We start from the raw sequence: 15,000 nt of genomic DNA on the forward strand, positions 1-15,000 counted from the left end.
GAAGCGTGTACTAGGTGTCCTGTACACGCCTATATGTCAATACGTTATGTCGTTAACTTTATTTCTATGTCGTTTAAAGCTATGGGGACAAATTCCTTAATAAATATATTATCACACGTCTTACGACACCATTAAAAGTGAACATCGATTTATGATAGAGAATATATCGACACCGTGCGCTTCTTTAAAGCCGAAGAAGAGCCGCGCAAGCTTATGGGCGCTATATGTTGTTTTTCTTTTTCTTCAATTTTATTTTCATTTTTCTTTTTTCTTTCTCTATGATTTTACACACTTCTTCCTGGTAATGTCATTCTAGAATTTATTTATATTTTAACCGCAAAAAAATGTCAAATGCTCAATTAAACAATAAATTTGTACCAGGAAAGAGTGTTGTTAACGACCGAACGTCCAAATTTTTCTTTCATTTTTTTTCTTTTATTATTAATTTTTCATTATAATATTTTAATTATTATATGATACATTATAATAAACATTATTATATTATAATATTCATTAAAGCGCAACTTTCATCGTAACATTAATTCTTGCACGTAAAAAATAATAATTATTATAATGAAAAATTGTAAGATCTTTATAAAATATTAATTCATTACAATTATAATATCAATTAATCCCTTGTCATTTAATCAATCAATCAAGTAATTAATTTAATTATTCATTTAAGTCGATAAAAAAATAATCCGGACGTTTGGTCTAATCTCGTGTTGACTCGTTTGTGTTCGCAAAAAAAAAAAAATTAAATACAAAATTTAAGAAAAGAAAAGTATTGAAGGAAAAAAAGAAAACAGAAAAAAGGAAAAAGGAAAAAAAAATAGGAACAAAGTATAGACAGACATAGAAGAATTAGAAGAATAAATATAGAAAGAAGAAAAGGAAAAGGAAGAAGAAGAAGAAGAAGAAGAAGAAGAAGAAGAAGAAGAAGAAGAAGAAGAAGAAGAAAAAGAGAAAGAGAAAGAGAGAGAAAACGAATATCAGGTGAAACGCTACAAATCGGCCATCACTAAAATTACAAAATGGCGGACGTATATACATAGATATTACAACAGAACGAAGATGTTTGTGTTGTCTGCTTGAGTATATATGTACAATAAATATATACGTACAACACATAACTGTATATGTATATAGTACGTGTGTATGCGTGTATGTATGTGCGCGCGTGTGCGTGTGTTTGTAAACTCAGGGGTTAACTCGACAGGGTTGGTTTGGGACAGGGTTGGTTGGTTGGTGGGGGAGGTTAAGAGTAGTGGTCAAGGGATTTGGACGTAGAGCGGTATATAAAATGAAAGAAAGACAGAAAGGGAAAAGATTCTCTAAAAAATATACAACTAGTATCGTGCCAGTTTGGGAGAGATTATAGTGTGGAGGACGACCAAGTATACTAAACTGGTTCAACATTTACAAACTTACATTTTCAATTTTCTTTGCTCTTTTTCGTCAGCGGGTCTATATCTCTTTATGTCTCTTTAACTTAGTGCGTGCTTCATTTTTTTTTCTTTTCTCTCTTTTTTTCTTTTTTTTTTTTCTTTTTTTTTTTCTTTACACATGGATAACACATGACGGTTTTCAAGTAGGGGGTTGGGGGTGGGCAGGGAGTGTGGTTAGGTGATGACGGATAAGTATTAAGTAAGCCGATTATACAGGGCGTTTTCAATTTAACTCGATCTTATTCAAATTTGATCATAATTCTTCTTCATTTAATAATTAAAAATTATTGTACACGCAATATTGCTATTGCTATATTTACACGATCTTCTTTTTGTTCTTCTTTTATTTTTTATTTTCCTTTTTTTTTCCTTTTTTTTACCGTCATCCCTCGAAATAAAAGAAGAAAAGAAAAAAAAACCAGAAATAACTTGTAGAGAAATAAAAAGAAGAAAAGAAAAAATAATTATAATTAGTATTTATTTCTCATTGAAATAATCAAGAGTTGATTGAGACACCCTGTTAATATGCGTATGTATATGATATGAAAACATTTTTATATACATATATATTGGTTGGGGGGGGGGGAGGAAATACATAAACTAGACGAGAAAAGGAATGAAAACATCTAATAATATACGTAAACACACGTATTTACCATTTTCAAATGGAACACATTATAGGGTTAATGCATTGACGAGGCACATCCTGATAAAAACGCGTGACAAATACAAAAGATGAAAATGAAAATGGAAGATAGTTTCGAAAAGTTTTGATTTGTGTAAAAAAAAAAAAAAAAAAAAAAGAAAAAGAAAAAATAAAATCACAGATCACAAATTTTAACTATTCCTTTGGCGGCTTTTGGAAAATATCGAAAACGAGAAGAGATAGTTTTTGAATGGGGGCCAGGAAGGGAGTGGGTCGATTATGGGATTGAACGGACGGGTCATTGAATTGGCATAAGGGGACGGAAATAATGCATTCGGGTCGAGAAAGAATTGAACGAAGAGAGACACACACACGTATATACATGTATATATATTATATCATTATGTGGCAGGGAAATTTCTTTTTCTTTTTCTATTTGTTTCTCCATTTTCATTCTTTTTCTTTTTATCTTGCGTTAAGAAAGATCGAGTGCCACGGTATTCTTTATTTGTTTCTTCCTTTTTTTTTTATTTTTCAATAACGAATCTCACCCGAGCTCGGTTAAATTTCGAAGGATTATTTAGTTAATTTATTATATTTATATATATATATATATGTATATATATATGTATATATATTTTATTTGCGACGCCATATTTGACTATGTTTTCTCATATATAATATTATTCTATCTTTTATATATTTTTTCCTTTTCTATTATATTTTTCAATACGATATCATTTGACGTTATTCCTTTTTCAATTATTTTTTTCTTTCCTACAAATTTTCTTCGTTTATTGAACAATTTAAGTAGAACGTTATTTTTGTTTTTGTTTTTGTTTTTTTTTTTTTTCTATTCTTTTATTTTTCTCGTAGTATCCTAATAATAAACCGAGTTCGAGTACGTCGAACCGACGAAGAAGTTGCGAGTGAAAAACTTAAATACGAAAAATTTGACAGAAGATCGTTGATTCGATTTATTTAGTTATTATAAATAATAAAAGTTCTCAAGTATCGTGCAATTTTTAAATTCATAGAATAGTAACAATACTAATAATAATAATAATAATAATAATAATAAAAAAAAATGAAAAAAGAACGAGAAGTAATAACAATACGTGTGATGGTCGATTTGTGTCAATTCAGAAATATTAAGACATAAATTTATTACCAACTCGCAACGTTCAATTAAAAATTCCCCATGTATTTATTTAATTAATTAATTTTTGTTTCTCATTTGACTTCTTTCTTTTTTCTTTCCTTCTTTCTTTCTTTGTTCTTCCTCTTTATATTATTAATTGTCTATCTCTTTTTTTTTTCTTTTGCACTTTTTTCTCGTCCGCTCTGTCGGTAAATTTTGGTCTAATTTTTTTCTTTTTTTGTTTTTGTTCGATTGCTCCTTCTCCTCCTTCTTCGTCGTCCTTTTGTTATTGTTATTTTTGTATATAGATATATATGTATATATATTTATATATATATATATTATATATATTTCTCTTTCTATTTCTCTTTTTCGAAGAGAAAAAAAATGTGAAAAGCGTGACATTCGTTCTCTCTCTCTTTCTCTCTCTCTCTCACACGAAAAGGTATTGTATCAAAAAAAAAAAAAAAAAAAAAAGAAAATAAAGAAAGAAAAAAGAAAAACAGAAAATATACAAGTGTAGTGTCCTCGTACGTTTGATCGATCGCCTATCAAAGATTTTCTTACATCAACGAGGAAATTATCCAAATTTCTGAACAAGATTCGACCAATAATAATTATTCTATTAATAAGATAAATTAATTTCCTCGTTGAAAAAATTTTTGTTGCGATCATGTGTCGGAAGATGGAAGAAAAGGAAATATATATATATATATATGTAACAACAAACAAAAAATAAAAAAAAAACAGCTACTGCTTTTTTAACATTAATATTTTTGTGTTTTCTTCTTATATACCATTATCACTATTTGATTATTATTATTATTACTATTATTATTATTATTATATTTGCAAAATATGCAAATATGTGTAGACATTGTTTATGTTCCGTTTTATCGATCGATATAAATTATGATAAATAATATCGCATTAATTTTATTTAAAGAAGTAACATTAAAATGAAAAAAATATTATTTTCGCAAATAAAACGGAAAATGAAGTGCTATTATCTATTTTTGTTATATATATATTTTTTTTTCCTTTGTTAGATCTACAAAATAATAATTCACATAGTCATAGAATGTATATCTATATATCTAAACGAGACATTCATTTTAATATTACCTCGTGTTCGAGTCTAAAACACGATTTCTTATCGATTATAATCAATCAATTAATTAATCAATTAATTAATTAATCTTTTGCATTGTCTATACATTGTCACACGCAAATCTAACGGAGAGAGATAGACACATACAAACATACATACGCATACGCGCAGACACCACACGCACGTACACACACACACACACACACACATACACTGATAAGTAGATATATTTTAATTACGTTATGTACTCATCTGCATTAGGTGTTCTGTTTATAATTATTTTTTTTGCAACATCGAAAATTAAAGTAGAAATTCATAGGTAAATATGTGTATATACATATATATAGTATATACTATATATATATGTATATACTATAATAATGATTGTACCATTCTTATATATATATATATATATATATATATATATATATATTATAGTCACAGAACAATTAACGATTTTCTTAAGGTTTTTTTTTTCTTCTCATTAACTCCATAAACACATGGACAGACAGACAAACAGACAGGCAGACAACAGACAGACAAACAGATAGACATAATAATTATAATAATAATAATAATTATAATAATAATAATAATAATAATAATAATAATAATAATAATAATAATAATAATAATAATAATAATAATCATAATAATAATAAACAAAAATATTTGGAAAATTTACACTAGAATTACCGATAACTATTTTTTCTTTTTTTAATCATACATTTCAACTTATAATTGGTATATTTTTTGTCCATAATTTTTTATTCATAATTTTGTTCATAATTTAATATTAAATAATGAAACTTTTAATATATTCAGATTGTTTTTACTTCTTTATTACTTGAATTTTATGATAATAATAATAATAAATAAATAAATAGAAACAAAAATAAATTTTGTATCACAATTATGATCATTATTATAATTAGAAATGATCGATTTTATTCTGTTCTTTTTTTTTTTATTTGCAAATAAATTTAGTTCTAAAAGTGGTAAACAAAAATTTATGACAATATTTTTTTCATATGTAGAAATTATCGCACAAGAGTTTGTTGTTGTTATTATTATTACTATCATTATAATTATCATTATCATTATCATTATCATTATCATTATCATTATCATTATCATTATCATCATCGTTATCATCATCATTATTATATACAAGAGCAAAATATGTGGAATTAGAAAATTTGCACGACGCCCAAGTGTAAAAGAAAGTTTGTTGATTGTTATCAAATGTTTTTCTTTTTTTATACGTTTTTATTATCATTCGTTTATATTATATTTTTTCTCTTTTTTTTTTTTTTGGATAACATTTTTAATCAATATTATAGTTCCCATTTTTTTTTTATTATTTTTCTTTTTCTTTCTTGCTTTTTTTATTTTTTTTTTTTTTATTTTGTCTTCTCTACTTCGTGAACTTTTTTTTAGATTTTCCTGAGCGAAAGTAGTACACAGTGTCATGTTATGAAGATATTCGACAAAAATCTCTCTACCGTGAAAATTGTTTGGAAAATATCGGATTGTTAAAAAGAAAAAAAAAAGAAAGAAAAGAGAAAAATGTAGGAGAGTTCATTTTAAAATTGTTAATAAATTTATCTCGATCATTTGAAATATCGAGTACATATATGGTATTTTGGATAAGCACAATGAAATTTATTTATTTTTTTTCTTAATTGATATGAAGAGATGCTTTATTTGTTATTAAATTTAATAAAAGTGTTTAGATTGCATTTGAAAAATTAAATTATTAAATTATTCATTGAAACAAGATATATATATATATAAAAAGAAACAAAAAAATATTAGTAAAAATCTAATCTTGTATATTTTTATAAAAATGCAATAAAAATAGATATTATGATATTATTTTTTAAGTATAGATATACTTGTCATTTGTTAATCGAATAAATTTCTCCATATATAGTGAAAAATTCGTAATACTCAATTTGATTTTAAATTGCGTAACTAGGAATATTTTTTTTATGTCCTAATCCACTTTTCCTATAATACAGAGACTTATGATCAGAAATATCCACAAAATGATATTTTCCTTTTTCCATAGTAATTTTTCTTCCATATTTTTTTTTGTCGTTTTTCTTTCCTTTTTCATCATATTTAATCTAAGTAAGTAACTTTTTAAATTGTATCAAAAGTAAACCTGGTAGTAAAATGCAACACGGATCGTTCGGATTATATTGTTTATTTTTGAAATAATGTTTTTGATTTTTTCTTTTTCCCCTTTATTTTCTAATTGTTCTCATTTTTTCTTTCGTTCATACACGCGCGTTATTTTATTATCTTTTGCATCGGAGCAACGTGCAATAAATTCTTTGTCGTTAATAATAAACACATATAGACACATAGCGAAGCTTTATGATTCAAAGTAAATTAAAAACTTGTCTTTATTCTTTTTCTATTTTTTCTATTATTTTTTATTACCAGATTTTCTTTCCCTCTTTCTCTTTTTCTCTTTCCAACGATTCGAAAAATAACAAATAAAAAAGAAAAAAAAAGAATAAATCAATAAATAATTTACATGTATCACGCGATACTATATATTATATATTGTATTATTATATTTATATATAAATTTATAAATAATAATTGAAGAAAAATATTAATATGTAAATTATACAATTATTTAATAAGTAAAATATTAATGATAATAACAGTAATAATAATATTAATAATAATAATAACAATAATAATAATGAATATTTAATAAATAAATAAATAAATAAATATACTTATATACATATACATATATACATAATAAATATACACATATATATGTATGTATATATGTATGTATGTATATAAAAGGAAACAATAAAAAACAAACTTTATACTTTTCATCATATTATATATGCATTATTATACTATACATATATATATATATATATATATATATATATATATACGTATATATAAAGTTATTATATAGACTATTTTTTTTTTATATACGTATTTCTTTATATTTCTTTTTTTTTATTCTCTTTTTTTTTCTTATAGATTTAACACACATTCTTACACACTCGAAGCTAAAAATTGTTTATTCTAAACTCGTCGTGCGGGTCTCTTCTACTCACTTTCTTCGGGTAAAAATATTGAAGTTATTCGAGGGTGTTTCAAGACATAAGACAAGAAAAAGAGAAAGTGTGGAAAATATACGAAGAGATAGAGTGAGAATATGTTTATGTGTATGCGTATATGTGTGCGTAAGAAAGAGAGAGAAAGAGAGAGTGAGAGAGAGAGAGAAAGAGAGAGAGAGAGAGAGAGAGAGAGACAACGCACGACTCATCTCTACGGTTGATTGTACGAAAGCTTCTGTCTTTTCCTCCAGCTAGAAACGGATCAAGTGAAGAATTTTTTAGGGATCTTTTTGCTTTCTTCTTTTTCCTTTTTTTTCTTCCTTTTTTCTTTTTTTTTTTTTTTCTTTTCTTAAAAAAAGAAGAAGAAAACACATTTCCATATATGACAAATTCATATAGACCCTTTTTCGTGGAACTTTTCATAAACCTTAATTTTTTTTCTTGTTCTTTTTCTCTTTTCTATTTTTTTTTTTTTTGTTTTTTTAAAATCTAAGAAATATTACTTCTTTTTTCTTCTTCTCTTTCTTTCTTTTTCTTTTCTTTTCTTTTCTCGAAAAACACATTCCCATATATGAGACAAATTCATACAGGACTTTTTTTCAAAAATTTTTATAAATCTGTTATTTTTTCTCTTTTCTTTTTTTTAACCTAAGAAATTCTATTCGAAACTGTAACATGCAGTCAATATATATACGTATGTGAATTGTTTCTTATCACGACTGAAATTTTTCTGCTGATAATAATTTTCTGGATTGTCGTCGTTATAGAAGTATTGTATTTAAATAATGATTTGTCACGACGTTCGTACATAAATTATATACTAAAAGAACAAAAAAATACTTAAGAAAGAGAAACAAATAAAAAAAAGAAAAATTAAAGGAAAAAAATTTTCCTTGTCCTATCATACGTATACGGTGTGTACAATTTTAACGTAATTGAAATGTTCAATATTAAGAATAAAAAATTATTTAAAAGGAATAATACATTCACTATAAAGAAAAAGATAATAATAATAATAATAATAATAATAATAATAATAATAATAATAATAATAATAATAATTTTTTAACATCGAACTTTATTAAAAATTATTGAAATTTTCTCAATTGTATTTTTTTTTTTAATTTCTATTAAACAAATATTAAGATTAAATCACGAACTGTATTTTTTCAATTGATAATTTCAATAATCCTATGTCTGTATTTTGATATTCGTTAAAATGGCACACACACCTTCACTACACATACGTACACTTATACACTTATGTATATGTGCCTATGTACATGTATCTACGTGAAAATATTATTCGTATAAGAGCGTCATCTTCGTTGAAGTAGACCTCGCAAACGAGGTCAGTTCCATCGAGACAGACATTTTGTGCTGAATTTTCCAGAACATCGATCGTTAAGACACGTGTTCCGGTTAAAGACGACATTAATACGAATTTTTCGCTTCAACGATGAATGACTAAACAAATGAATAAATAAGTAAATAAATAAATAAATAAATAAATAAATATAAACCATAAATAAATCAAAAATATAAGACACAAGGCAAGATTAAAAACAAAAAAAAGGAAAAAAATACACATGTACATATGTATGTATAGTATATATATAATACAAGACAATAATTGGGAGAAGACACTGCACGTTTCGCCGGTTTGATCGAGAGAGCACATATAATAATATTATATAATATAAATATATATATATATATATATACATATAATATATAATAATTATAATATATATATATATATAATTATAATATATATATAATTATAATATATATAATATATTATAAAATATATATATGTATGTATATATATATATATATATAATATATTATAAAATATATATATGTATGTATATATATATATATATATATATATATAAAACATATAAAGATATATTTCTCCGGCACACATGCAGGACGCATCGTTATTCTAATCTTATAACGTTAAGAATATGTGTATGTAATATGTATATGTATATTGTGTATGTATGTTTATAATATGTGTGAACGCTTATCGCACGCACGCACGCGCGCGCGCGTTATACAATGTTTTGCCGGTGTTTGTATATGCAAATTATTTTTGCATATGTATTTATACAATCTGTTTTCATATATGTCTATGTAAATAGGTTTGTGTGCAAGTGTGTATTGTATATATAGAACATATACGTAGAAATAATATCGATGAAATATATCGAATTGTAAATGTCTTCATCTTTATTTGCGCCGCAGTTTTTATTTTACCCTTTTTTCTTTTTTCTTTTTTTTTTGGTTTTACTTTTTATTTTTATTTTTTTTAATCATTTGTTATTTGTTTGTTTATTTTTATATATCAGTTTATACTTTTTCCCCCTTTTCTTTCTTGCGTTCTTTCTTTTTTCTTCCTTTTTTTTTTTTTTAAATTTCATAATTTTTTTCGCACTTATTTTTTTTTCCTTTTTCGATTTTTATTTTTTTCGTTTGATTATTTTTCTTGTTGTTGATTCAATTATTAATAATATATGTATATACTTTTACAAATATGTATATATATATATATATACATATATACATATATATATATATATATATACATATATATATATATATATATATATATATATATATTTATTTATTTATTATTTGTTGTATTTATTGTGGAGTTTACGGAACGAGATCGTGTATTTTTATTATTATTATTATTATTATTATAATTAATTGTTATTGGTAATTGTTAATTTTTGTTATTGTTGTTGTTATTGTTATTATTGGTATCGTTACTGTCATTGTTAACGTATGAGTGTACATTGTGTAGGAGTTAGAGAAAGAGAAAAAGAGAGAGAGAGAGAGAGACGGTCACGTGTAGATGTTAATTTAATAACTCGTTATACCGGCGTTTTTGGCAATTTCCTGCGCGTTGGTGAGGACGGTGTTTTGTCCGTTTCGGTTTCTGAAAAATATTGCAACGTATTGTTATATATATATATAAAAAAAAAAAAAAAAAAAACAAAGGTCAGAAGGAATTCTATCTTGGAAAAAAGAAAAAAAAAATCTCCATCAGGAATAATTATTTATTAAATATATATATATATATATATATATATATATATATATATATATATATATATATGTTTTCTTTTGATCATGAATATTATTTTATTGCTTAGAGAATTATGATTTGTAAATTTATTTTTTATTTATATCTTTTTTTTTCTTTTTTACGAATAATTAAATAATAATAAAAATTTGTTTTCGCGCAGATAAAAGGAAAAAAATGTTGTCTACATTAATATTCTTTTTTTTTTTTTCTAATCGTTTCTTCGTTTACGAATGCGGTTTCCGGTTTTCTTTTGTTTTTATTACTTTTGTTGCTTCGCAAAATTGTAATTTGTTGATTTGTTTATTTTCTTTATCTTTTTTACATGAGTTGCAGTTAACTATTTTTCGATTTTTTCTTTTTTTTTTTTCATTTACTTAGTCAATTTATTTCTAATCTTTGATTTTAAATTTTGTCAATGATTTCAAATCAATGATTTCTAATTTTCTAATTCTTTGAATTTTTTTTTTTACTTTTTTTTTTTTACTTACCCATTAGAAGACCCATGTTGGATGATTTTCCGGACGACGATATCATTCCAGGATCATCCAATAAATCACCTACACTGTGATCATATTGGAAATAATATTGACGCGTTTTTTGTTTTTGTTGAAACAAAATTTCTTTCTCATTTGTCTTACATAAATACATATATACATAGAAAATGTTTAATTATTATAAATACTTACATGTCTGTTGCATGTTCGATGACGAGTTCGGCGATATCATCGGTACGTTCAATGATCTGTGCCACTTCTTCGAAACTTTTATCGATCAAGGATACACCTGACCATTCTAATACCTGTAAAAATTTATTTATATCCAAATAATAATAATAATAATATAAATAATAATAATAATAATTTTGTACTGTACAATCAATATTTTTAAAAAGATTGATTGAAAAGAGGAATCAATAATTGATTCACAAAACTGATTTCACAACTATTTTTCATTTATTCTGTCTCAAGACAAATTATATATACATATATATATATATATATTTTTTTTTTTTTTAATAATAACAGACAAAAAAATGAAATACATAGATTTATTTATGAATATACCGGGTGATTGGGATTAAAAGTTCTTAGATGAATATTAAAAATTAATTACTCTTTTTTTTTTTTTCTTTTATTAAGACTCCTTTAGTAACAACAATTTTTTCTTTTCAGATCTATCAAACTACGAACGTAGATTGTAAAATTACGAGTTTAACTGTAAACATTGAAAAAAAATTATCGAGAAGTATTAATTGATCATTGAAATTTCTTTATGAACTTTTGACCCATCATCTTACCCTTGTAAATCTTACGAAAAAGATTGTCACTGTTATTTCGATTTATCGATTGATATTAAATAAAAAGGAAAGAAAAGAAAAGAAAAAGTACAAAATAGAGAAAAAATGTTAAAGGATAGATAAATGTTCTAATAAAAAATTTGTTATGAGATTCGATGGGAGTTTCACCTATATATATATATATATATATACATACATACACAAACATATAAACGAGTAGTTACGTATTACATAGATTATATACATATTAGATTATATACATAGCCATATAAATTTCGGTGCGAAAAAAGATAGGTAAATATACATATGTACATAGATATAAGAGATAGATACCTTATCGCCCTGCTGGAGTCCGGCTGTGTCAGCTGGACCACCGGGAACGGTCCAAACGATATATGCGAAAGTACGACCGTCAGCTCCTGTTTTCCCGCCCACAACTCTCATGCCAAAACCGCGTGCTGTAACACAAGTTGATGAACGATATATCCTCTCGTTTCGTCGGGAACCTTTATTTCTTTTTTCTTTTTTCTTTTTTCTTTTTTCCTTTTCTTTTTTTATTGCCCCTTTTCCATGCAATCTACGGTTAATTTCTTTTCTTTCCTTTTATTACCTTCTTTTCTTCTTTTACTTTTCCTTTCTTTAGATTCGATAACGAATATGCATGCATGAATGCATTCATATGGTTCTCTATGACGTTTTTAATGAACGTTATAAAAGAAGAAAAAGAATTATTATAATAATAAAAAAAGGAAGAAGAAAAAAGAATTTTTTAATTTTTATCTTTTCATGGATCAAAATTTGCGCTAGATCTTTTGTACTTTTTTTCTCTTTCCTTTCTTTTTCTCATGTCACGCAACCCGGTATTTTTTTTCTTTTTTGAAAAAACCTAAAAATCTATGTATATAGATGGCTGATATAGTAATTGATATTATATATATAAAAGAAAAAGAAAAAATTGAAAGAAAAGAATCGTTTGATATTTACGTCACATTTTTTCCCCATTTCTATATTATTTCTTTTTTATTCTACGTCACTTAAACGAATTTTCCTTGAAAATATGTAAAAATGTACGTTGTTAAAAAAAAATTCTGTTATTATACTATATATAGTAATTATAGTTAGTGTAATTATTAAATATGTATTATTTAATAATATTAATATAATAGAAAGAGAGAAGAGAGAGAGAGAGAGAGATTATCTTTGTATATATAAAAAAGAAATAATTATACTATTCTATAAATATAATAATAATAAATAAAAATAATAGTACTATTATTTAGAAGTATTAATAATTCATATAAAGGAAAATATACAATAATATAATTTTATTATACTATATTAAATACTATAAATATTATAAAATTATACTACTACGTATTAAGTATAAATTTTGACGTTAAATAATTTTCTTGTAAACAAAAGTAAAAGAACAAAAAAAAAAAAAGAAAAAAGAACAAAAGGAAAAGGAGAAATCGTTTTATAAAAAAATATTAACAAAATTTTCATACGAAATCAGACAGCATTTATCGGTAAATATTTTATTTGCAATCTATACGTACATTAAAAATTAATTATTTCAATCTACTGATCATTAATAGTTTCGTCCGACCAATTGATTAGTATCATTATTGTTGTTGTTGTTGTTGTTGTATTACGTTCGAACGTAAATATCTATACATATATATGTACGTTAGGTAAAATCGATTTAGAGTATCCTCTCTCTCTCTCTCTCTTTCTCTCTATCTCTCTACCTTGCAGGATTTGTGGTCCTTGCTAATAACAGTACGCCTACTCGATCCAAACAAAGAGTAAGAGAATGAGTGAGTGAGAAAGAGAGAGAGAGAAGGAGAGAGAGAGAGAGAGAGAGAGAAGGAGAGAGAGAGAGAAGAAGAGAGAAAGTGAGAGAGAGATACAGATACAGAGAGACAAAAAGAGAGAGGGAGAGAGTTAATGGATTGGAGAGAGTTATCTCTCTCTCTCTCTCTCTTTCTCTCTCTCTCTTTCTCTGTATTTCGCTTTCTCTCTCTATCTCTGTTCAATATCCCATAGAATCCTTCGGCGCAACAGCGCCGTGAATACTTGGCTTAGTCGAATGTAAATCGAATTTTACATTTGTCCCGGCTGCATAAATCTTCTCAATGTGACTACTACGATGCAATCTTATTTTATCTAGAAAAGGGATGAGAAAATGTCGGAGATAGAGTTTGGTTTGTATAAAAGAGAAAATTAAAAAAATGTTTCTCCTTGAAAACATAAATCTCTGTATACGTCAGAAATATTCGTGATATTATTATTATTATTATTATTATTGTTATTATTGTTTGTAAGAAAATTTATCGAGTAAAAAGAAAAAAATAATGAAGAAAGAAAGAGTAAAATAAAAAATATATTAATAATAATAATAATAATAATAATAATAATAATAATAATAATAATAATAAAAATAATCTTTATATTGTTTTTTATTATTATTATTATTATCTCAATATTTTCTTTATTTTTATTACAATTATATCTATTATTATCACTATCGCTACTATAGCTCTTCTTTCCTATTATCCTCATTATTATTATTATTGCCATAATAAATATTATTATTTACATGCTGAACTAATGTCAATTTTATTAAAAAAGATAACAAAAAAATGAAAAGAAGAATAACGAAAAAAAAAAAAAAAAAGAAACAACTCAACAAAAAGAAAAACCAAAAAATAAAGAAAATAAATGAAAAAATGGATAAAAAAGAGAAAGAGAAAGAGAAAGAGAAAGAGAGAGAGAGAGAGAGAGAGAGAGAGAGAGAGAGAGAGAGAGAGAGAGAGAGAGTTAGGTGAACGTTTGAAGAGCGACTCATTTGAATATCGATTTCGTCTGGCAAACCATGACAGTTATCCTCCACTTTCCCGAAGCGTTAAAGGACCGGAGACGTAAATCCATCGTGAGAGGGGGTAGACAGGAGGGCGTGTCTGTCTGTCTCTTTGTCTGTTCCGTCCCTCTGTCTCTCTCTCTCTCTTTCACTCTCTCTTTCTCTTTCTCTTTCTCTACACGCACGGAGACTATTCGTTAAGGTCGTCTCGACCTTAAACGACAAAGGGAATGACCAGAACGACCATTTTACCCGACGCTTCACTTTTAGCTTGGATAGTACAGTAGCTTAAG

The 15,000-nt window shown here is 25.3% G+C and overlaps 1 protein-coding gene across 2 annotated transcripts in view; it reads right to left on the bottom strand.

The window, feature by feature from the left end:
• Fife (regulating synaptic membrane exocytosis protein fife) overlaps positions 1–15,000 on the bottom strand; it is a 92,227-nt gene that overhangs the window by 18,378 nt on the left and 58,849 nt on the right. For both annotated transcript variants that reach the window (XM_085659178.1, XM_085659179.1), the window contains exons 11-14: positions 12,178–12,302; positions 11,234–11,346; positions 11,036–11,109; positions 10,339–10,397 (exon numbers count right to left, since the gene is read on the bottom strand). In XM_085659178.1, the coding sequence (XP_085515304.1) occupies positions 10,339–10,397; positions 11,036–11,109; positions 11,234–11,346; positions 12,178–12,302 (371 nt within the window). The remainder of the gene's footprint in view (positions 1–10,338; positions 10,398–11,035; positions 11,110–11,233; positions 11,347–12,177; positions 12,303–15,000) is intronic.

The sequence above is a fragment of the Vespa mandarinia genome, chromosome 9, assembly GCF_050613455.1.
Source record: "Vespa mandarinia isolate Hongniang chromosome 9, ASM5061345v1, whole genome shotgun sequence".
Lineage (NCBI taxonomy): Eukaryota > Metazoa > Arthropoda > Insecta > Hymenoptera > Vespidae > Vespa > Vespa mandarinia.